The 26,525-nt window shown below is 37.6% G+C and overlaps 1 protein-coding gene across 1 annotated transcript in view; it reads right to left on the bottom strand.

The window, feature by feature from the left end:
* GALNTL6 (polypeptide N-acetylgalactosaminyltransferase like 6) overlaps window positions 1–26,525 on the bottom strand; it is a gene marked incomplete at its 5' end in the record, with an annotated part of 473,354 nt that overhangs the window by 22,014 nt on the left and 424,815 nt on the right. The window contains 3 exons of the mRNA XM_082759240.1: window positions 620–841; window positions 13,731–13,838; window positions 23,456–23,573. Of these exons, the coding sequence (XP_082615366.1) occupies window positions 620–841; window positions 13,731–13,838; window positions 23,456–23,573 (448 nt within the window). The remainder of the gene's footprint in view (window positions 1–619; window positions 842–13,730; window positions 13,839–23,455; window positions 23,574–26,525) is intronic.

Here is a 26,525-nt window from a genome sequence, read left to right on the forward strand (position 1 = left end):
CCTTTCCCATCCTCTCCATTCCTCTCATCCCCCAAAAGAGAAATTCAGTTTGTCTGCTACTGACACTTGGCAGCTACAAAATGCAGGCCACAAGCTGAGCAAAATTAGTCTTTTTAAAAGAAAAGTACCGAGGCTCCACTTTTCATACTTGTACATATGAGCAAAACAGACCAAACCTAACCACACCTACACAGTAGCCCTGGTGAATTACAAGAACAGGAGGAACTATGTAAGTGGATATAGGAGAAAAAAAAAAAAAAAGTGTTGACTTCAGAACTACTTTTTGCTAATGAGATTCTCAGAATCTAAAATCATCTTCTGAAATGCAATAATGAGTTCTACATAATCTTTTCCATGTTCTTGTCCTCATTGTGCACGTAGCTTATGGCCTGTACACATGGAATTGTAATGAATTATAAAAGTGACAGCAATGGTTCTAAGACATGACAGTTTCTCATTTTAATGGCTAGTCCACGGATTGTTCCAATCACTAAGAAATCCCTTAATAACACTACTTATCAAAGGAGCCAAATCTAATTTCATAATTTTAATTTCCTGTAATGTAAAATGCTAGGCTCATTTCATTTCCCCCTCCCCCCCTAATTTGTATATTCCTCACCTCCCCCCAGGCAGCAGGTGGAGGCTCCACAGGAGGGTAGTATCTGGGGACATCCCAAGCCACTGCAGCCATGAACCACTTGAAATCTTTACATTTAAGGTGCTTGCGCAGTTCCTTCTGGGCAGAGATATCACCAGTTGAGAGATGTCTGTACTCAGGCCGTCGCTGGTAAATGTACTCTGCAAACTCATCCATCCATGTCTCTGCCACACGCTTCAGGTTCTGTGCAGCAGAAAAAAAGCAAAGTTTAACTTATCCATGCTTTGACTGAAATGATATCTCCAATGGAGAGAATTAAGCAAACAAAAAATCAATAGTTCACACAGCTCTTAAGCTTGGCTGGTCTAGTTTTTTATTCTTAACATAGAAAAATACTGGTAAACATATGTTGCCTTCATTAAAGTGTTGAGCAACCACTGCAGAGTATTAAGTATCCTGTTTTCCTGATGACTCTATAAGATACGTTATTTTGTCTGTTGAACGTCTTATTTTCCTTCCTGTTCTTTACGCATCTTTACATGGGTTTTGACTAATGCTGAACGCTAAAAAGAATTTTCTCTCAGCTGCTCACATTTGTTCCCATGGCTTTTCCTGTTACCTCTCAACCTACTAATGTGCATGAATAGTTTAAATTACTCCTTCTGATATATTTCACTTCACATGTGAAAGGTATCTGAATTTCAGCTGTCATCACATGGCTTACCCACCTAGCTTTTTACACTTCTGAACCTTCTCCAGTCTTGGTTAACTTCTCTTCATCAATTTGCTTTCCCTGTTGCCTTCTCAGTTCTCTTTAGGGAAATCTTAAATACCTGACCTAGAATGGAGGTCTAGTTGCCCTGCAGGTAGCCCTCTCCCACGATCACATCTCACAAATCATACCCACATTTTTGGTATGAATTACACGCATATGTATGGGGCAAGCAGTCATGACCTTGCTCTGTGCTCTCACATGTGGTTTCACGCTAGGTTTGGAAACTTTGTTGTATTAATGTATTAGTAAGTCTGCAAAAGCATAGCCCGTAATCATGAAATGACACTGACTTGAGGAAAACCAGCTCATGGAATAGACTGTGCAACTTGTGTCTTTCTGCACTCATCTTGTAGATATACCTACATCTATTTCTGTAAAAAAAACCCACAACAGTTCTGGCTTATACCCCACAAAGTTTATTTTTGTTGGCATTTTACAGTGAAGACAATTACCTATTTTCCTTTTTAAGAACAAGACTGAAGAGATAGATTTTATTGTTGTTTAGCATCATGGAGTCTAAATAGCAGCAGGACAAGGGAGATTTTCTATATTTCTGTGTGTGTTTTTTTTTTTTTCCACATGAATTTATATGCAGATGTCATTGTGGAATACAGATTTAGTCTATTCTGCATTTCCACAGCTGCCCAATAACCTCTTATCCCACCAACAAAGCAACATCTCACTGGATGACATTGAGACAGTGGAGTGTTCTTATTGCTTTGTTTGTAAAAACATCATCATCAAGTTTTGTAATATTCTTTTTATAGAACACTAACTGCAAAATGCTGAGATTTGCTTTGTAATAAGCTGGAGGACAATATACATCTGATTATCAGCAACATAAGGTAATGTTTCTTCTCAGAACATTCTCTGCATATAAGTAAGCCTGATTCTTACTCTGATTTGCTTTCAAGATTCATTTGAAAGTTCTTTTTCTGAATTTTATTAATCCACACAAACTAGATGTCTCTGAACTAATAAGGCTTATCTGAATACAAAGACAGCAAGATACAGAACAAATACAGTATGTTTAGCTGACACTGCAAGACAAGTTTCTATGTATTTTGTTTGTGTGAAGCAAATACATTAAAACCTGCAGGGACAAAGCAAGTAAAATTAAAGAAGTTTAAGAAATCACATAACTTCTATCCCTATATAGAAATGGCTCATGCCCTATATAGGGTTTATTTTTGTTGTGATTTTATGACAACCTAAATTATTTTACTTTACAAGGCATTTGAATTCAAGAATAAAGGAACTGGGTAGGACAAAGAAAGACAAAATAAATTCAAGAACAACATCTAAATGACAAGCCCACACTTTTAGCAGAAACCCTGTATGAAAAAAATCTTTTGACAAGTAAAAGTACTATGTGATGAGACTCCATAAATAAGGCTAAAATATGATTAAGCGCATATTTTAAGCCAAAAGCCAAAATCATAGAATCAGAGAATGGTTTGGGTTTGAAGGGCCCTTAAAACCCATCCAGTTCCAACCCCCCTGCCATGGGCAGGGACACCTCCTACTAGACCAGGTTGCCCAAAGACCCATCCAACCTGGCCTTGGACACTAAAATCATGAAAAAATCATGAAGTGTGATCCTTATAGAATATTTTCTACTTGTATGTGCTGCACACTTCATTTACTATAATGCAAATGCAGTTTAAGACTGTTATAGAAAATATCATACTATTTTTGTTGTAATCACTTTATCTAATAGTTTTATTTTCATATAAAAATATGGCAAAAGTACAGTAAAAAAAATCTTAGCAAAGAAAAACTCAAAATAACTCCAGCAGAGTCTCAGCCCATCAATGTTGAAGTAGACTCTGCTGGAGTTTTCTCCAGTTGTTTGGCTAATCTAAAAGAACCACATTTTTCCTTAGATGATTATAGCTGAATAAAGAAAAGTCCAACAGTAATGCTTCATATTATTACACTTGTTCACTAGCTCAAAACTCTCATTCACCCATCAAAAACTCTTTGTTTTCAAAGGAGCCTTTTATCACTGCCTTTTTTTTTTCTCTTTTTTTTTTTCTTCTCCTTTGTGGTGGTAGAAACCCTCCAAAATATTGCATTTGAAAGAAAAGTACAGTTCTGCCCACCATTCCCCAAGTATCATGTAAGCCGCTTTATCCAGGAAGCTGCTCACAAGGATCATTGAGTCCAGCTCCTGGCTCCACCTAGGACCACCCCAAAATCAGACCCTGTCTCTGAGAGCACTGTCTACATGCTTCTTGAACTCCGTCAGGCTTGGTGCTGTGACCACTGTCCTGGGGAGCCTGTCCCAGTGCTGACCACCCTCTTGGTGCAGAACCTTTTCCTAACACCCAGCCTGACCCTCCCCTGTCCCAGCTCCATGCCGTTCCCTCGGGTCCTGTCGCTGTTCCCGGAGAGCAGAGCTCAGCGCCTGCCCCTCCGCTCCCCTCGTGAGGGAGTTGCAGGCTGCCATGAGGCCTCCCTTCAGCCTCCTCTGCTTGGGGCTGAACAAACCAAGGGATCTCAGCCGCTCTTCATATGTCTTACCCTTCAGACCCCCTTCACCATCTTTCTAGTCCTCCTTTGGACACTCTAATAGTTTTACGTCTTTCTTATATTGCGGTGCCCAAAACTGCACACAGCACTTGAGGTGAGGCCACACCAGTGCAGGGTAGAGCAGGGCAACCCCTTCCCTCACCAGCTAGCCATGCCATGCTTGATGCACCCCAGGATACAGTTGGCCCTTTTGGCTGCCAGGATACACTGCTGGCTCATAATTAACTTGCCATTGACCAACCCCCCCAAATCCCTTTCCAGGGGCTGCTCTCCAGCCTCTCATCACCCATTCTGGATGTATAGCTAGGGTTGCCTTATCCTGGGTGCAGGATCTGGCACTTGCTCTTGTTAAACTTAATGCAGTTGGTGATTGCCCAGCCTTCTAAGTAGTCAAGATCTCTCTGTAAGGTCTCTCTGCCCTCAAAACAGTCAACAGTTTCTCGTAATTTCATGTCACCTGCAAACTTACTTAGTATATATTCAAGTCCTACATCTATGAAATTCATGAAAACATTAAAGAGAACAAGCCCTAAAATGAAGCCCTTGGGGAATCCCCCTAGTGACTGACAACCAGCCTGATATAACTCCATTTACCGTAACCATGTGATCTTGACCCATCAACCATTCACCCACTGCATTGTGTTTTTTCAGAAGGACACTGTGAGAAACAGTATCAAAAGCTTTACTGAAATCCAAAAAATATATCAACTGGCTTCCCTTGGTCAGCTATGTGGGAAACCTTTTCATAAAAGGAAAAGTCCTGTTCTTTAAACAGGACTGTCCCCTCGTGAATCCATGTTGGTTGTGACCAATGACTGCACTGTCTTTCATGGGTTTTTCAATAACTTCCAGAATAATCTCCATAATTTTACCAGGCATTGAAGTGAGACTGACAGGATCCAAAACTATTTATACGTCATTTCCTGGTTCTTCCAAAAACATTCTCTCCATCCTATGCTAAAAATCTTCCACACCTTGCCAGATTCTATAATGAAACTATACATCCTTAGCAAGTTTATACATTACCATCATAAGCTGAACCTGCATGAGGCAGCCCTTTGAATTTCAATAATTTTAAAATACAAACTCTTCATTTGCCAGCTCTAAACCTCCAAACCGTTTATGAACATGACTGTAAGGAACCCTCTCTCCTGGAGAAGTGGGAAGCTCTTTCTGAATGTGGTAGTTACTAGAAAGCACTCTGTATCCAAATACTTTGAAGAGATTTGCTGGCTTCAGTTAACATGGGTTTATTATACTTATTATCTCTACACAAGCTCAGTAATCACATTTTCCTTTAACATAAACATGTACAGACCAATAACAAAAACTACAAACTGCAGTTAACCCCCACACTTAAATTGAATGCAGTCAGGTAGATGAATTCTCCTGCAAGCTAGCCCAGAGCAAGCTTACACAATCAAAGGCAAACATCATTTATGTTGCTGTTTAGAATATGCTAACTCAGCATGACCCTGGGAATGAATGAGTTTTGCTAAGCTGAATATCCCAGTTCTGTGGCTTTCTAACATTGCGAGAAGTTGCCCTGTGAGAAGACCCTCCTAGGAACATAACTTCTCTGAAAACCATGTCAGTGAGATTCTGTTTATTACTGACCTTATCACCAACAGAAAGGAAGAGGAGCACAATTGAAATGAGAGAGCTCGTTGCACTTTAAGGCTTACTGATCAAGTGACTTACTTCTAAAGAAGTGATTTCAAGTCCTTTATGAGTCTCCTAGAATTGTCCTTACTACTATCTGGTCGAGTGATTGACATTGTGGAGGCAGTAGGACTGTCACATCCTTCCTGTCCGAGCCTTAAATGAGTCTAGACACATTCTTGAGCATGTCAGTATGTTAATCCCCATAAATAAGAACGGGAATGAATAGCTACCAAATCTTGACAGATTCTGAATGCAAAATAGGTGCTAAGCAGTTTTGCACTGTTAGGACTTTAAAATGTGTGTGTGTGTAGTGCTGTAGAGACTTACAGGTCAAAAAAGTTTTAGAGTCTATGAGATTAGGTGGCATTTTGTGAATGTCCTACAGCATCACGTAACCACTCCAGTCTCATAGCAAAGCTAGTCTACAAAAAATTTAGAACAAACAAAATAAGTGTTGGCTTTGAATCTTCTCGATTTCTGCCTCTGTTACTCTTTGTATAATCTTTTAAAGAAGTCCTTTAAATGCCAGTTTCTCAAATGGCATCAAATATCTTTATCAATACAAATAATCAGTTTTGGAGTGTTTTTGTGGTAGATCCCATTTGCTTGGCTTCTGTTACTTCAAACTGAAAACCTCATCTAAATTCATACAGAAGGGAAAAAATAAAGTATGTTTCTACAGCTGAAAAACTGCTGCAGCTTGGCTTTGTTGTCAAACTACTACTCATTACAAGGTTACAGATGTCCAGATCAGGTAAGCTGGATTTTTAATATAAAAAAGTAAAAAACAGAAAAAATAAATAGGAACATTTATATGGAGATCAGTTCAATATGAAACAGTTACATAGATTGTAAGGCAGTCACAGAGATTGCAGATGGACATCTGACGAGTTTCTCTGGACCTATCCATGACAGACGAATGATGACTTGTTTTCCCTCTTGTCATATTCAATGAAAAAATTCTGTAAGATTAAAAAAAGCCCAGTGATATTTGAGTAGATGCATATTTCTATATATAAGGTTGTGACAGGTGTCAGCAAGAAGCTGAGAGAGGCATGCAGAAGTCATATCAATCATAGCAAGACTCATGCATTAGCTGTCATCAGCTGCCCATGCATGCATTCTTGATTTAATGAAGTTTTGTGGTGCTGCTACAACTTTACTGTTTGGTAAATCCTTTACTAAAGCTTACATTTGAACAAGTTAATTTTATATGAGCTCATACATTTAAAACTGTGGCTTTGTTTTATATTTTCACTCAGCAATGTTCTACAATGGTGGTTAAAATACAATGTCACTGAAATCCAGACTTAATAAAAGAGTTGAAATCAACTTGACTGGAGAATGAAAGAGACAAATGAAGACTTCTCCACTTGAGAAAAAGAATTTTTTCATGGACTGTTTTGTCCTTTTCATGTTCTTCAGTGAGTAGGGAAGATACATCTCTTTGATTAAACAACAGTCTCTTCTTGAGGGTGCAAGATCTTCTGCCTTTTACAAGAGACATGGTGTTTACTCAAACTCAGCGAGGAGCTAAACACATTTTTCATAAGAATGAAAAAATAGACTCAGGCAGGGGCATGGCAAAGGATGGATTCATAAATATTCCCCCTTAGTTTGGCCCCTGATAAGAGAGGGGTAATCCATACTTCATAATTAAAATATTACCTTCCTAAATATTATTCCAGATTGCAACCCTGCATAATTCCATCACAGTTACATATTTTCCAATTCACATTCTAGATGCAGCAGTTAAGCTACTATAAAAATGCAATTTCTGTTTTCAGTTTCTCCAGATGTTCTAAAGCACATATTGTTATCCAGTTGCACTAAAGCAGTATAATGGTTTTCCTATTTGTTTCATTATACCTGCATAACCCATTTTTCCTGCTTTTGTGCCTATCTCACTTTTTGCATGAAACCAGCCCTGACCCCAATCCGCAGACTTTGCTTTTGTCAGTATTAAACTGCTACAGGAACATGTGGATCCTGCAATGAATTCCTGTTGTTCTACATTTAATCTGAATAGTTTCCAGGAAGCTGGATGTCACTAGCAGACACACACTCAGCTGCTGTAGTGACACACAACAGCCTTTTCTCTCATCAGCCAGGACATCAAAAATCACTTTCAATTACCTCAATCAGATATGAGTCACTGTAGCATGCCTAAGGCCTGACTGTATTTCAGCTGTGAAATGTAAGAGAGGATACAGCTACTTATTTACCAAAAATAACACAACAATCTCTGCAACAACTGACATATTAATCCATTTCCTTCCTAGTAACATTCCAATGTGGTTATTATCTTTCTACCTATTTCATTTTCCTACTTTAAATGTTCTCTATTGTTTGTTTTGTGAAGAACAGTGTTGTTGCTAATTCAAAATGGGTGTCATTTTTACTTCTGGAAGTAGCTTTACTTCATTTTGCTAGGAATATTATAATATTCAGTTTGTTTTACATAAAGAAGTATTTAAAAAGCGCATTTGGATCCATCCAGCCAAGAGAACTATACTTGATGTTCTGCTGGCTTATGGGTAGTATAATGTCACAATAAATCACCACAGAGGAGGAGCACAAAGTGTAACTGGAGGAGCCCATCCAACAAGTGCGGATCCATATGGCAGAGGTAGCAGCATACAAAACCTCACAGCACTCACAAGGAGAAAAACAGTATCCTAAACTTCACTCAGACATCGTTCTTGCAGTAACAGCACACAGTCACTCCTAATTCATGTATATTTCTACAGCAAAAACATAGTAAAGCATTTTCTGGACACTAATTACAGCTTTGTGACATGCAAAGGTGTAAGCTGCCCACATCAGTTATGTCTAGATGTGGACTTTCATCTCTCTCCCCTTCTTGCCTAATTCCCTTTTAATTTTGGCATTAGGCACTGCTAGTGTTTGTCAGTCTTCATGCCTCTTGGTCATCTTGTTTTGGCCCTCTGCACTTAATTGTGTTTAAAACTTGATTTGGTTTCATTCCAGCAATGGTTTATATTTGTATAAAAAAAAAAAAAAAAAAAAAAAAACACAAAACAACAACAACCAAATAAAGAGATGCCTGCAGGTGTAAAAGGGGCTTCTCCATGGAAGACAGTATGCTAACTAGGTGACAAATCTGTGGGTGTATATAAATAACTCTTGTGAGAGTTAGCACAGCACAGCTGGCAGAGAAGCAAGAGACTATTTTCAGCCTGTAGCCTGCAAATACCTAGAACTGAAATTCCACAGATGTCATCTGAAAACAACCAGAATTTCATTCTTTGTATAAACATTTATAGCTCCAACACAAGAAAAAATAAGATCTACACATTAGAAAAAAAGGGGGAAAAAAGCCCACTGTCACTAAAGGACACATCTCTGCTCACTTGAGGCCAGGCTGTGTGGCTTGGTGGTCAGTGAGCTCTGCAGGCATGCAGGATGGGCATGGTGCACCGTGAGGATGCTTCCTGGCCTGAGCCCAGGTCTCTGCAGGCTATTTGTAGGGCTGCTGTGGGGAGAGAGGGCATAAAGAAGAGTGTCCTCACAGCCACTCTGAAGATTACCATTTCAGAAAGGTATAAATATAAATTTTATTTACTGACCACTACTCCTGAGCAGAAATCATAGTGACAGTGTAACATCATCTGTCAGTCTACTGAACAAATCCTGGAAAGCAGTTATCACTGATGCTGTTGTTATCCAGGAACATCTAGTTCTCCATCTTTTTTGCATTCCTTTCATATAGCTAACAGTTAAGCTGCCTGTCCTGTTAAAAAAAAAAAAAAAAAAAGAAAAGAAAAAAAAAAAAAGAAAAAAAAGGACAGCTTAAAAGCAAAGTTTCTATTCAGATCAAATAAAATATGTAAAATTAGCATTAAAAAAATTACTGCAACTTTCTTTTATTCAGGGATTAGAAGATAATAAAATTTTTCTTTGGTAAATGCTCTGTTTGAGATCTTATTTTAATTTTAATGATGAATTTATAAATCTGTTAAATGAAAAAAGTTAGAATGAAAACTTAAAAGTTGTATTGTATGACCATTATCATTATCATATATTACAATTGTGCTGTTGCAAGAAGGCAATTCTTGCTTGATTCTGAAATGATTAGCTTATTCTAAGCTAACGTTTCAGCTGCTTACTGTAACTGCTGAATCCTAAGTGAATTTATGCTACAGCCTTTTGCACTAAAGAGGTGATTGCAGAAGTGCCAGCACTGCCCCCTGAACAGCATGCCACATCCATCAGTTTGCACTCCAGTCACAAGGAAACCTACAAACGTTCTTTACCTAACTGTTTCTCCTTGGTTCTTTAACCTGGCTGGAAGGTGAAAAGAAAATGTCCAAGGGCTGCAGTAAGAAAGCCCCAGTCACTATTTGCAGCTGGAAAATAAAATAAAATAAAATAAGGTAATAATATTAAAGGAAGCTCTGTCAAAAATGCAAATGTGGTCAAAGCACCAGATGGTCTAGCTACAGAAATTTTCCCTAAGGATCCCTTTCGAAGCCACAGAAAAAGGCTGAGCAAATGGTTCAGGTGGGAATCTGAACCCACCTTTATCAGCTGAATTCCTGAAACAAACTCTTGCAAGTTCCAATTCAGCGACACTGTGTAATGAGGCAAATGTCATCGTGCTTGTGCCTGCTGGGTCAGAGGATCACTGTGCTCTGGGATCCCACGTCCTGGAGTGCAGGGAGGAATTCAAGTTAAGATTAGGCTTCACCATGCTGCGTGGTTAGCATCCAAATTTGAACTTCAGTGGGATTGCCCTTCCTTTCAGGAAGGCCTAGTACTGTAATGCTCTGTAGTTAATGCTAAAATGCTGTGTAAGATACCTGCAAATGAAAACAATTTCTGTAGATATATTTTGCAATTCTGAGTTCAACTCTGCATATCCTATGGAACAGCGAGCATTTATCAATAAATGTCTTACAGCCTTGGCAGAATTGCAAACAGAAAAATATCCACCCCCCAAATAGGAAACTGAATAAATTATAAGCTTGAATATACCTAAAAGAAATTGCTAATAATATAATAATAATAAGACTAATTTAATAGGTAACTGGCTAAAATAAAGTGGCTTAGGTAAAATTCTTAAAAATAAAACAACAGTGAAGAATACCACAAAGCAACTAAAATAATCCAGTCAAACAATTCAGAAGTTCTTAACAGGGCAACATCTTGTGTAGGATTTTAAGATTTGAGGACTTGCTTGCTATACATGCCTTACCTAAAACAAACAGACAAAAATAGCTATTAGTCACTGCAGTTTTGTGCAGAGGCTGACAGGTTTGGAATGAACAAATAATTATGTGGTGTTTCCACATTATAATGCGGAATCACTGCTGTCATCTGCTTGCCCATTAATCTCATTTCATGTGCAATTACCTGTAAATTGGGCGTTGACTGCACTTAGTAAGTAGCTACATCCTGAGATATCTCCTGAAAAAAATACTCAGCTTTGCTACCTGCATTTGTTCATTGTGGTCTGTTTTATAAATCTACTATACGTGTAGTTTCCTTTATTTTGGTTCTGTACTACCAAACAGTTTTACTGACAGAGCATTTCATGGGTCGATGTTTTTCAACATTGGGTATGTGTAGGCCTTGCAGGTCTTCAGTGACAGATATGGAGGTAAGAAATATTATAATAAGAATGTAGAAATTTGATGTAATGATACCTGTTATTGTGCGTGGTACACTAATAGTTATTTACTGATGAGGGTGGCAGAACACAGTTTTTGAAAAGTTTTTCATTTTATAAAGCGTATGTGATCCTCATGTCAGAGAATAGCTCTTTAAAAATATATCTAGATTCATCAGATATTATATAGCTACCTGAAAGCTCATGTTGAACCTCGCTGCTATAGACAGGTGAAATCCCAAGGGAAGGGAAGGTAATATGCTCACCTTAAGCCATATTCATTATGGGCAAACATAGGCTGAAACTGCTTGAAAGAAGATCCATGGCATGATCTGGGCTATTCCTGAGTTTGTCTAGAAGCTCCATCCTCTTCCTAATTCATCTCTTAATCCCTTGTGCTGATCTTGTGGGACAGGATGAGGAAATCCATGATCCTTTAATGCAGTATCAGCACAATGGCAAACTCTTTCTTGACTAATGAAGGGGCTGCTACAATCATTTATATAATCACAGACAGGCTTCCTATGGCTTATTCCTCTGTGAACTACATCTCTAGCACCACACTTTACATCCCACAAGATGGAAAAGGATTTAGCAAAAAGTTTCATGGATACAACTACATACTGAAAAATACTAAATACGCTTTTGGCAAACAGAGATAATATTTCTGAGTATTTTTGAATATGTTATCCATTATGTTCTGGAACTGAAGGGAAGTTTTAGATAAAATACTTATATTTGGAGAACATAATATTTGAACTAACACTGAAAAATAGAGAAGATCTTGCGTTGCTGGCAACCTTGATAAAATGCATCTTAACAGTAATACTTTGGTTTAGAATATTGTACTGGAAAAAATATGGGGAACCTGAAAATTCAATTTTTCTTTCAGTGTTAAATATATGCCAGAAATTTACCTAAGCATCATCATATTTTTTATTTCCAACACCACATAGGAAATGAACCATTACTTGAATTGGAAGGATAAAATCCATCCTATCTGCATACTCCATCTTTTCTCACAAGACATAGGGCAATCAGTCCATGCACGGGCAGATTTATACTTTTGTAACAGGGATTTAGTCTGGGTATTAGGAAAAAGTTCAGGCTGGATGTTGGGAGAAGGTTCTTCACCAAGAGGTGCGTTCAAGGCACTGGGACAGATTCCCCAGGTAGGGGTCACAGCACCGAGCCTGAGGGAGTTCCAAAAGTGTTTGGACAATGCTCTCAGACATGGGGTCTGATTTTTGTATGGTTCTGTGTGGAGCCAGGAGCTGGACACAATGATCCTTGTGGGTCCCTTCCAACTCAGGATATTCTAGGATTGTAGGACTGGGGTGGTGGTGGTAGAAACATTTCACAAGTGGTTTATTGAAATCAAACTAAAATATATAAATATATAAAGGGAGGCTGCAGGCTGTGGCTATTGGTTGGCTGCAAGTTCTCACAATATCTCCATGAAATCTGGGTGGGGAAACTGAGATTACACATATATAAGGGGAAGATTTTGATCTCATAATTTTGTCAATACATGTCTTGTCACTAATACTACCACAACTACTAATCCCGTTACGGTGTCTCACAATTTACATGAGTATTTTTTTTAGGCATTTTTTTTCTCTCCCTAGGCAACTGTCAGGCAGGCAGTACAGAAGGCCTCTTTCCTGTGTGTGGAGTTATTACAGCAAGCCTTGTCCCATGCTGCTGAAACCAAGAATATCTCCCCTTAAAGCAAAAGATTTATTCTTTTATTCATATCACATTTTCATTATTAAGAAAAAAATATGATTCATAAAATATTACCCTATGGCAATATGCAGACTTTAATATTAATGCCATTTTATTTAAAAATAATAATCCTCTAAAATAGAAAAGATTAAACTCAAGCATGAATAAATACTTGTATCTGCCTTGAAACTACATCTGTGCACTTTGTCTCTCATCTTTTGACATCCCATGAACATCTCCAAAAATTATGGAACATTTTCTCTTGAGCAAAAAGCCCCTCACGGACGTGGCTGGTTGTCTTTGAGAGATGTCTAGAGGTCTTCTAATTTCTCACTCATACAGTTCGAAGCTGGCTGTATTCCATAACCAGGTTTTATACAATAATTAGACAGCCACTCAAATTATTGTTACTCAGTTCTTTGGCCTCAAAAAATATTCCTTATGCAAGATTCTGCCTGTTCTGCTGACTGATAAGAAAATGTGCATTCAAATTGGTCCTGCTATGACTGACAACATTGTGCAATTCAAGAACTGCAAGCCTTAGGTTATTCCTCGGTTCTTTTGAATCAGTGTGTACCATACTTCTGTGCTGAAATGTCCAACCCTGTATTTTTAAGCTTTCATTTTATTCTTAGCAATTTTATCTCTGGAAGGCAGCATAACTGCAGCAATTGCACATCCCATTTCAGAAAAATAAAGCAACATTCATTTTACATTTTAATGGCTTACTGTTAGGTGTGGAAATGAAGAGACTGATTATGAATGAGAATGACAAACAGCAAAACCCAATTACTCACGCGTGCTAGGCTGGTTCCAGAAGGGACTTTATAAGGGACGTACTTTCTGTAGATATGCCCAACTCTAGAGCATGGAACATCAAACATGCCACCTCCACACATCCACACCTGGAAAGGAGACACACAGCAAATGAAAGAATGACTCCTGGGGACAAATGGGGCAAAGAAGGGCATTTTGACTGATGTTATGGTTTGTTATGTAAGGGTTATGTAAAAATTATACATCATTCTGTACTGAATCCTCCTGCATTCATAGTGGTGGCCTTCTTTGCTTCCCCAATGCTGCAATTTGATAAAAAGGTTCTTTGGTACCTGGAATCTCACTTTGCAAATACAGGGTATGTTCAAAATGAAAATATAAAACATCTTTGATGTATCTATCAATGATCCTCCTGCAACACAACCAAGATACTATTTTGTCTACTGTTTAAAACTTATAGGGACAACATTTCAGAAGAAGGCCATGTATGTAAAACAAACCACCAGAAAAAGAAAGAATTTCCAAAACACCTGGCTTATGTTTTGTATTGAATAGTGAACAAAGAGCTCAACTGTTAAGATGCTCTTCATTTTGTAAAGAAAAAGGAAAAAAAAAAATCCATTTCCTTCCAATCAAATTCACATAGAGAAAAAAGCATGCTGCTACTTTTCATCATTAATACATTTGACACTGAAACAAATGTAGTCATCTCTGTCAAAATTGATGGGAGCTGCAAGTACATCACAGGCCTAAAACCCAAGCTGCATGTTGATGGGCAGCAAGTAAGGAATTCTTCACAAAGCTTCATAAAACCTAGTGTGACTATGTTTTACCAAGTGTATGTGAGAGCAAGGCTGTGTGTCACATCAGAGGAACTACAGAAATCAAGCAATAACACCTACAGGCATCATTTTCTATGCCAAACTACTGAACTCCTAGATGGTTATTAGGTGGTTTTTATAGCACACTGACAATATTTATGACTTTCTGATTAAAAATAATAATAATTAAAAGAAAAAGCAATTTGACTTTGCAAATCAGGGAAATGGAAAACAACAAAAAACCTGTGAAAGTCCACAAGCAGAACTTTTTTCAAAATCCTGAAACCAGTCATACATCAAGAGTTTAAAATTCACTTAGAGTGAAAGCTGATATAAACATTAGTCCCTAGTCTTGGCAAAATAGTATTCTTTGTTCTCTGCAAATATTATAACAGAATGGCTGCTACTCTATATTTCCATTAATTTCCATTTATCTGGGTGAGAACAGAGGTCCACATGCTACACATATGAAGGGATTTTATCTGTATTTGATGCATTTTGGAGCAAAATGGAATGAAGTAAGCTTGTGACTGAGGCTAATGCAGAACAGAACAGACAACTGAGAGTTTTATCAGTGATTTACATACAGAAAGCAATTCATCCAGAAGTTGATATACTCCCAGTTAAAGAAGCAGTTACCAGATCTCTAGAAAAAGGTATCAGAAAATATGATATGATCATGAATACTTGACATTCACTGTGAAGCCTGCAGCGAACAATGTGCATCTCTGCACTTTTTTACCATACATTTCTCATTCTGACTCTTCTGGCCTGCCTACCAGCTGGCTGTAGCAGCTGGCTTTTTCGAATCACAGGAAAATGAAATGATTGATTTCATTCATTTAAAACAATACTGAAAATGGACAAGAGTTTGGCCTCTTTTGCTGAGCTTGCCTTTGTTACAGAGGGTGTATCTGCATAGTCCTGGCTAAGTGGTTGTGAGCTTGCAACTACATTTTAGTAATCTGAACGTGCAGATGCTAAGCACTGCACTGCGGGATCACTTGGTGCTTGAGAGTGACTGAAAGCAATTGCTGAAGGTAGCAAGCTGGAATTCAGCCCCTGAGAGTGACTGTTATTCATACTGTGAGAAGAGAAAGCTGGGGTTTTTAGCACGAAGACCTGAGTTGCAAAGTGACTGAGGAAGCTACTTCTTATGGGTCATTTGGGTATTAGCCCTTGTAATTGTTTGAGGCTCTGTACCACATTGCCTGACAGGCCTGAGTACACTAGCACAAACAAGGAAGGCTTGAAACCGCCAAAGACAGCTGAAGATCCTGTCCTGTGGGACCACAGACACCCTTGCACAGCTGAAAGCTGCTCAGGACCTTTCCCTTGCCCAGCACGGAGTTAGCTCTTCACTAAGGCACAGGAGTGCTCTGTAGGTGCTTCTGGTGCTTGCTAGCATGTCAGATGAGCAGGCACATTTTGCAGGTAAGTGGCACCAAGCGATAAAGGCAGCTGCACTGCCAAATGGAAGCACACACGGTGATGGAATCAAGAGTATTTTAACTCCTATTTCTGTTGTGAGCATATCTCATCAGGTCCCTGAGTGAGCCCAGTCCTTCTCAGGGAGTAAATTTACCGATGGGTTAGAAATGGAGACCCAGATGAATGCTCTGCCTCTGTGCCAAAATAGCTCATTACAGTCCAGAGTGGTCTTGCTATGCCACGCTGACTTGATCATTTTTTTCTCAAAACTGTTTTGTAAAGTTTGCTTCTTAAATGAAAACCTGAAATCCTGTTAACATTTGGAGATAGAATCATAGAATATCCTTTTCATGTAATCCCGTGACACCTAATTCTCATTCATAAACATATTAAAAATTATAAAAATGAGAATGTTAAAATCAGGTGGGTAAATGGTGTAAAAAAATATTATTCACCTTTCTGCGAATACTCTGTATGTTACATCATTTGGTACCTTTTCAGTGGATACCTCTGTGGCTGTCTTCAAATAACCCAGTGCACAGATGAAATTGCAGACATATATCTACTGTTTGTTGTTGTTTTTTAAATTGAAGTGTTATTTCAAAGACTAGACAAGATATTGAAGTCATTAAGCAATGTTTCTTACCTACTGAAGCTATGAGTGGACAGTATAGAAGTTTGACTCAGAGGAGGATCAGCAACAGAACAAATTTAAAAGACAAGAAAGCATATATATATAGGGCAGTATTACTTTAACTCAGACAACAAGAGCTGAAGTAGACATATACTGCATTTTCTCTAATGCAGTTGAATATCTGGAAAAAAAAAAAGAAAAGAAAAAGAAAAGAAAAATGAAAGGAGAAAAGGAGTTAGGAAAACAACCTGTCAGGTATACTGAGGCAATAACAAGTGGGAGGAAATAACACTTTGTGTTAGGTTTAAATTTGATAGATATAAAACTTGAAAATGCTGTGCTGCACCTGAGGTGCACTGTGTAGGGTAATTGAAATGAATCTCGAGCTGCCTTGAAGGACATTTAGCAGCTGTTCCTGTTTATCTTTTAGCTGCACAATGGTTTTAAAGGCATTTTTAATATTTTCCTGGGAAGATCAATTCTGGCAACCTTGTCTTTAAAATGTGCATTTTTATGTCACCTGCACTAAATGCAAGAAATCGGAGAATGGCTTCTGTGTTAAATATTGCAGATCTCTAGTGTACCATGAAAAGAATTCAGGTGGTGTGGGACATTTGGCAAAATGGTATCACAACACTGATGCCTCTGTTTATCTAAGATGCAAACAATGAAACTCTCAAGATTGCTAATGCCTCCTTCTTACAAAGCAATGAATCTGGTCCACAGCTGAGGTATAAAATACAAAGATGAAACTAAAACAATGCAATTTCAGTTTGGAAAGATCAAAAGAAGAGTAGTTTATGTGTCAGCTATGTACTATATCACAATTTATCTTTATATAGCTCCTTCCAAGTGAATGTTGCAAAACACTTTATAGGGATGGTTGAAAGCAAAAGGCAAGCATTAACACAAGCTTTAAAATAGATTAAGCTGTGGTTTTGTGGCTTTGTTCCTGACTGCAGCTTAGATATCACAGATGCATTTTCTGGCTCTGCTGTACATCTCTTCTGGGATTTAGGGTGAATCACCCTCTTTTTATATCACTTCGTCTTTAAAACTAAATGTTGCTTGCTCTTTCTATCTCGTCGCCTTAATTGTCTAGCTTGTGAGTGATCCAGCCCAGGGATTATCTGTAAAATGTAAATACAGTGCACACAAGAATGAGACTCCAACCCTGTTGGAGTAATCATAATTACTGCAGTAAGAGATTCATGATTTTTGAGCAGTGGAGGATATGTTGCTGGAGAACAGGAACATAAACATACAGCAAATTAAGTAAAAGATTGAGGAGGGACTGAATGGATTTTGGATCAGTCTTCAAAACTAATTGAGAAACATACTGCAGCTGAGAGTCAGTAACAAGACAGACAATAACAAGAGACACTGAAATGAAAGAAAAAAAAAACAACAACACAAAAACAGTAAACTGGTGGAAAAGGAATATAAAGTATGTCATGCAAAGCTGTCAGTTTGGTGCTCTGTGCATTGGACAAGAAAGAGAGACTACAAACAGGAGAAACGTACTATCACAATGGGGCTGAAAAAGTCATAGAAAATATAAACACAAAAACATTATGGAATTTTGCAGATACGCTTCCTGAAATGTAAGCCAAGAAACAGATCTGGCAGTGGTAGAAAATGAAAAGGAAGAATATTTTATTGTAAACTTTTCCATGTAATGAGAATGCCCAGTTAAATGCAAAAATAATAAAAAAAAGAATAAAAACAGGAACAATGACTTCAAATGTGCAGTCAGCAAGGTCAGAAACAGCAAAAGCCATTTACTCATGATGTAGTGGAATTTCATGCCAATGACATTAAAACAGTACTGTGTAAACTGGAAATCAATAACTGGATACTTCAACAGAACCCAAAAGCAGTTCCCAAATACTGAGCATCTGTACTTCTGTATAGTCTACAACTGCATTGACAAGTGGTAATGCTCCCCTACTCCCTATCTCCCCCCAAGACTGCCAGCAGTGGAAGGAATTAACAATGAAGACAATAAATAAAGGGTTTAATGAACTTGGAAGTGTGTCAAAAACAGGGATGGAGAGAACCTGGAAGATATGTCAGATAAGGATAAGAATAAAAAAAAAAAATAGATATAGGTGACTATCTTCAAAGAGGCTGGGATATTAGCATGATCGTTTTTGTTAAGGTACAGTATATGTCCATGACTAAGGAATGTTCAGAGTAAAGGATCGTCAGCAAACACAGGAAATGACTATCTTTTGCAACTCTATATATTTTGGAAATTACTACATAAACTGTGTCTTTCTAGCAGATTTAAATTTAGGATTTCCTATACAGTGGCTTCCCTGGTTGATGAGAAAGGAAGCTATTAATCAGGTCAGTTCCAGCACTTGGACAGTTTTCGCAAGTTTAGCACATGCTGAACAGTATCGTCAGCAAGATATCATACATCTTTTTAATTAAAAAATTGATCCTGAGGTTATGCTGTCAAAAAATTAAAATGCTACACGTTATTTCTTATGTAAAAATTAATCTAAGAAACCCATTAATGAAGAGGACTCATTTTGGTACACAGGTTGCAACTGCCTTAATGTGTGTCCTCAAATGTGTGTCCAAGTGCTCTGATTTGAAAACTACAGTTCATCAACACAGCACTCCATGTAACGAGTGCTGCTGTCCTCTGCTGCAATGTTACCAATCAAGAACATGAGAGAGGTATGCTGTTTTTTGTAGTCACGGAAATAAATGTCAAGCAAACTTAAAAAGCTGCCTTTTTTTTTTTTTTTTTTTTTAAACAAACAAACAAAAAACAAAACAAACAAAAAAAACAACTTGTAACAATTTGTCCCTCTGTCTTCCTAACAACTCAGCAGCTGGAATAGAAATGTGCCTGAAGTCTGAGGAAATTTCCTGCTATGGCACAATTCCAAACATCACCGAAGCATTATAAAGCTTCCTGTATTTTAGAGAAACATTCAATTACTCTGCAGTAAAACTGGTTTAAGTGCAGATTCAGGCTCTTTTTTCCCCCTAGAATACCCCTCATCCTCCCCAAAAACATACTAACAGATTTTTTCTCACACTACCCACCCCCTGTCCCCATGTAATGAGATAATGCAAACTCCCCCACAGAAAAATACTTTGGGTTAGGAGTATGCTCTGCACTGAAGCCTGGTGCCTGTCACCCCAGGTCACATCTAGTGAAACAGCCAGTAAGAAACATCAAAATTGACGCTTACCCTCCAATCTTCCCAGCCTGACTACCCTTCCTAAATCTGTTTCAACTTTTTTTGTGTGTCTGAAACTGCTGCCTGACTCCCCAGACAACCAATTCTCCTGTTATAATCGTATTATATAGTTTTTAAAATCAGTACTCAAACTCTTCCTTAGCATCTTGAACTCATAAAGCAGCATGGCTTAGCTGTTATTAGTGATTCCTTTGAGCTTGCATGATGACCCTGTACACCAGCCTTTAATTCACTGTGTGTCTGGGGTATGCAAAATGCAGTAGAAGATTAAAGTGAGCACAGCACAGCAGAGCAGGTGATACTAAGTTCACAATGCAGAAGCTGATGAAGCTTTATGTCAGAGGACATCAGGCAAACTATTTTCTTGACTTCTGAGACTAGCAAAGATCTAGCCATCATACTTTTTTGAAAGATCCAATTTCTCTGTTTTCTTTAAGCCCATGCTCTGTACTCACAAGGCTTCCTACCTGCCTTGTAGCCCACACTCCTCTAATTTGAGTTGTGTGGATGACTGTTGATAACTGTGATTCAATAATGCAGACGTCTTTGGTTGAGAAGATGCTTTTCCTTAATGTGATCTTGATTGTCAAGTGATACACCCTTTGGTGTGTGAACGTTTCTGCAGAAATTTCATTCCACCATTTAGGATATTTTTCTCCAAATAAAATGAGGCCACAAAATATTAAACATGCACTGTTTCTTTTACGTGATTCTGTGCTTGGAAACAGTGACATTGGGCACATAAGCCTGATACTTGAGATACACATTTGCCAAAGATCTTCCTTAACATACCTGTAAGCTTCCCTCAAGCACTCAAATCATTAAAGTAAACAGGAGCACTAATTAAAGACACGTACCACAGCTTGTCTACTTTATAGTATCTGGATCTACTGTTACAATGTTAAGCAGAGAGGTTACAGTAGGTTGTTTATCCATGAAGTGGAGTTTAAAATTCATAACTGAGTAGAAGAACAAAAATGATCCATGAACACTCCTCACTCCAGCTCACGGAACAGGGCAATCCGTTCGAGGTGAACAAGACACTATTTCCTTCCAGAGTGTCTGTGACGGCTCTCACTTTGGCATGCAGTCTCTCATAATTACATCACTGTATTTGAATTAACCACAAAAATCACAAGTCCAACACTGGAAAGATCATGTCATTGGTATGGTATCCATTTATAGTAGCTGGATCGCTTATTTATACTTATATAGCAGCGTTCATGCAAATGAATCTCAAAGTTAAAAACAAGGTTATATACGAAGAACATAAAAGGAAGACCATGTCTGTCACTTAGTTTAAAGACCAATCTGAAATAGTCATGTAACACGAACTTTCTTCCACTGTTATGGGACATTTCAAATTGGCTTCTTTTTGCAGCTTCTTAATGGAAAAAGAAGTCATATTTTTACAAAATACTTGAGATGTAATTGAATTGAAGAAATGAGCGAGAACAGTCAAGTATCTGGTAGTTACAGATGTTCTGGAGAGGGTTCTTGAGGCAGCATGCTCCAAATAGTCATTTGCCAAGTAAAATAACATTAACACACGATATGGCATCAACACAGGGTACCCCAAAACCACAGATAATCTAGGGAAGATGTCATTTCCTACCCACTCAAGCTGGGTGTTGCACACATTGGTCATCTGTTATTTTCATTGACTTTGTAAATAACAGAGAGATAGCAAGTCCACCAGTGTCTCAAGTTTTGTGAATAAAAACGGTAAATTAAACTGACTAACTTGCTCTCATTTAAAAAAGTTTTAAGATGACCAAATCTGTAGCTCTCAGTGTAGAAACTGTTGAACCAGAAACCCTTCCCAAGATGACATGGGTAATTCTGGTATAACAAAAAGAAGTCTGTTTGGTTTCTCCGTCCTGCCTCCCATGATTTCTTCTCCTGTTTTGTGTGATTCCAAACAAAACAACAGTGTTTTTTCTGTAACTCATATCTGTTAAATTCTTCTAACAGAAAGCTGTTTCTATTGGCAATTCTTTTTAAGGAGATTTTTTTTTCCTCCTCCTTCTTCTTTTAATACTAATAAGAAAGGACAGGGACCCTAAGGTTAGTATACACTAATGAGATGAATCAGGAGATATCAGGAGATATGACTGAAATGAGACCCAGTGTGACACAGCTGCCTCCAAAAAAAAAAAAAAAAGAAATCTATCACTTGAGCAAAACACATTGGGGCAATCTAGCAATCTAGTATCTCAATTTCTAGTGCTGTTACCATGGTTTCTATACAAAGACTGGACTGCATTACAATTATATTCTTTGTGATGACAAATAAAAGGAATATTTGAAATAGGATAATAAAATCTTAGGTGACCTGCCAGAGACTGTTTTTACAGCTACAAGTGACTACTTACATTTGACTCTGAAACAACTTATATGGATAGAACGTCAATCTATATATTCAAAACATGTTTTCCATCTGCTGGGTTTCCCTTGCCTTCCAATTTTGCTTTGCTGTGGCGTAAAAATGATTTAGAGAAAGATGACAGTAGTGCAGTTAATACAAACCATTTTTCTGTTCTTGATAACTCCCATAAAGACAGTCTAGCAGCTCAGTGTAGGGTCATGCTGTACATTTTATTCCACAGAATGGCCACAGCTCTATTGTTTTAATCACTGTTGAAACTCAGATGCAGCAAGATGTACAATATTAGTCATGGCTGACATACTAAATTTATTTGCTGAGCTTTCCAGTGTAGGAGTTTGGAAGTAGGTTGGAAAGATCCTGAAGCTAAATGTGAATTCTGATTACAGATCCAAGCCTTATCCAAACATGTCTGACTCATTTAATAATTTTCATGAAATTCTATCAGCTAATTGAAAACCTGTGCATACAAAGTCCATAAGGTAAAGTTCTTAATTCCATGGGTATACTGGAGCATAATAAACTGAATTTTCAAAATTAGATATATTAGTCTATATCAAACTAATGCAAATACCTGCTTTACATGTGGAAAGTAATAAGACTTTCAACTCAGCATGTCAAAGTCAAGTAACTGATTTGAATACACATGTCCACACAGAGGATATACCATGGATGGTGGTTCATAACCTGGGCACTCGAAAACTCCCTGTCATTACAATTATCCAAATCGAATTAAAAATCATTGATTTTGATAATCTGGCCTGTAGGTAATAACTCATAGCAGTTGAGCTGGTCTAGTGATTCATTGCTACTGAAGAGAATCCTCTTTCCTATGAGTTTCTACTTTCATTTCCATCCATTCCCATGAGCTGACCCTATGGGAGCCTACTCCCAGCATGGTAGGGTTCAGTAAATGTGTCTGATTGAATGGAGAAGACTTGACACAAAGGACAAGGTAAAACTTTATTCTTTGATGGTGGTAAGCTACCAGAAAATTGGAGAAAATTCCACTAAACTGCACTCAGTGATTTTATATGGCTTATGGAGGCTATGTTGATGACATAATTCTGTTTTAAATTAGTGGAAATTCGTAAAGAAAAATAATTCAAACTGTACTAAATTAATTCTAGTTAAAACCCTAAACCTAGAGTTAGTTACAGCATCATGATCACAAAGCATATCAGAAATCAAAATCCACAGGCATAAAACCAAACAAGTAAGTATTATATAAGATGACTCGATGACTTACCTTAAAAGAGATTTCATACTGCTCTCCTCCCCATATTTCTAATCCTGGATCATAGCCTCCCAGCTCCCAAAACCATTTTCGGTTAACAGCAAATAGACCTCCAGCCATCACAGGAGACCTGAAGAATAAGTAAAACAAACTGTAAATGACAGGAACCACCCTGCTGTGCCTGAAAAAATGGAAAAGACTGGCATTGTATATTGACAAACAATAATGAAGATTGTGCACGCGTGTGTGTGTACAAGTGAATGTAGGTGCATTCACAGTTATCTTTCTTGTAAACTACATTTACCTTTATTGACTCTAAACTGGACTCCAGCTGAGAAACAGGCAATGTGATATAAGTAGATAGATATAGGGCATGGTAGACAGTTATGTGCAAATTCTCCCTTTTAAAACCAAATTCTGTTCATTGTTAAGTAAACCTACATAACAGTGAAAGAAAGGGACTCTGGAAACCTGCAAAAGTGTTTAATGTGATCCCTGTGTTCCACGTGAAGCAACTCACATTTGAAAGAGTTTTGAAAGTGAACAAAACTTCTCAATTCAATTCAGTTTTTACAGATGCTGGCTAGAGAAAAGCAACAGTAGATGGTCACAGAGCAGCTGCTGGGAGTTGAATACCTGCTTTTCTACAGGAGCATTTAAAACTCCTCAACTTGGTCTCACAGTGGTGATTTACCTCATAGGCAAATCATTCAGTGTTTCCTGTGTTTTCATTTATTCCATGAATAAACATGCGGAATTCAATTGAATTGCTTTAATTCGCCCCTTTCCACAGATAATATAGGAAACAAACAAGTGGGATACATAAGATTATAGGATGTTCATGAAAAGTGCATTTTAAATTTATAAGCATGATTTTTTATACTGGAAACTTTTTTTTTTTTTTTTTTTTTTAACTACCAAGACAACGATGCTTCTGATGAAGTAAGTACATTGACAGCTCTCGGGAGTTCAATGTTGCTCAATGATTCCTTGATGTTGTAGTGGAAGGGTTCTACGCTGAACAGGTAGAAGATAACGAGCTGTAGAGAGGTCAATCCAACTGCTCAATCAGTTTTGGGTCAACATTTGCCTTATAAATTCAGAGCAACAGGCAAAAAGGAACACATTTCTGTTAATGTCTGGTCAGTAAGAGGAAAGATGCTGGTAGTACTTCCTAATCAGAGAATAGACATAAAAACAGATAGTATGCTATGTGTTTTGTAACACTGCAGCCCCTCTGGGAAAATCATCCCACCTGGGGGAACTTTTGATTTGAATTAATATAGGTTGATTGTTTGTGGCTATGGAAGCAGATGGTTCCATTCCTGAGAACTGACTGGCAAATGAAAACTTCATTCTTTGCCACTGATTTAGGATTTGGTAGTGAACTAGGACTGATAAGTATTGCAGTAAGCTAGAAGTTTATTAACTGGGCATCAAGTTAATGGAATAATGTTCTGCCATATTTTTTCTTACTTACCACTTTTTATAATGCTATCTTCTATCCAAGACAAAACAGCAAACAGCTGTGTGGCCTCTACCACCATTAGAATCGCAGAGAAGGAATGTCAGAAAATGATCCTCTCAACTGCATTCATAGTAATGAAATACATTACAGGTATTTTCACTTCTAGTAGGTAATCTGAAATATATGTATATATATAAAGAAAACATAACTTACATTTTATATTAAGCTATCAATTTTCACAACTAGGGAGCTCTGTTTTTAACAGACTAATTCTGTTTTCCTTTAGAGATTATATTTCTAAAAGTACATAGTAGCTTTGTGAAACAAAGCTCCAATATTCTAAATGGCAAGGCCATGCTCTGCAACATAGACTGCGTGTTAATACGTTTCACTTTTATTGACATTTCATACCTCAAATATTGACTGTTCTTTCCACATATGAATAAATTCAATGGACTTTTTATTAGAAACCTTCCCCTGGGGATTCTGGCTACTACAATACATTTTCCATTCCTACCGATGTAAAACTAATTACAACATGCCCTTTGTGACTTCACGTTCTAAATAATCAAAACACAATGTCCTTTTATAAAGATGGACTTGCATGGAAAATACTAAAACCTAAATCTTAACTGGCAGAAGAAATGAAGTCCTAGAAATCACTGGGGAAGCACAGGTTTTCTCTAATTCTCTTCAGTACTTTATCTTCCTTGAGCATTTCTCTTGACACAGTGAAGAGCCTATGGAAATGGCAATCCCCTCAGGTGAATCAGATAGCAAATGAAAAAAATCAGACTTCGAATTGCAAGATAATTGACAGGTACATTAAAAGTAATCTGTACATTTTCCAGAGATAGTACTGAGTAAAGAAACCCCTTGTTATTTAGATGAACATTCATAAAAGTTCAGAACATTTATTACAATTAGAAAAACTAACAAACAAGGGACTGGAACAGCAAATTCATATTTCTATCATTTACTTAAAAAAAAAAAAAAAAAAAAAAAAGGTTTCATATGATGTTGCTGTAGTCATTCTTATTCCACAGCATGTTCTGACATTTGTAGCTTTGCAGAAAAAGTAATGGGGAGGACAAAACAAGATAGCTTTCTAGTTATCGGAAAGAGATGAACAATAAGTTGTGTGGACCTGACCACTTGGCACAGAATATGTATTCCACAGCATGCCACAAGCAGCTACAGCTGAACAGGGCTTAAATTGTCTCCAAAATATGAAGACAAGAGTCCAGTCCTACAATCTCAGCTGATATTAAAAGTCCTTTTGTAGTCAATAGGATTAGTCACACAGACAAGAATTTCACAGAGCCCAAAAGAGAAGAATTAATGTCTTGTTTAATGGCTTCTATATAGAAACATCAAGTACAAAGCTATGTTTGTAGAAGACATTTTTTTTTTCATGAAACATCCTACTCAGACACTTAAATAATCATACTTGAGCTACTGTAACATAATATTATGTGAGTAATTATAGTGGGAAGCTGTAAAAAACTTCTAGTCAAAGACTTCAAAGGACAAAGACTCCTAAACATCAGAAAAGCTGGAAAGGCTAAGGTTGCTAAACTTAAAAATAGTTATAAAAACCTTCCACATGAGAAG

Source organism: Aythya marila, assembly GCF_965140915.1.
Source record: "Aythya marila genome assembly, chromosome: 4".
Lineage (NCBI taxonomy): Eukaryota > Metazoa > Chordata > Aves > Anseriformes > Anatidae > Aythya > Aythya marila.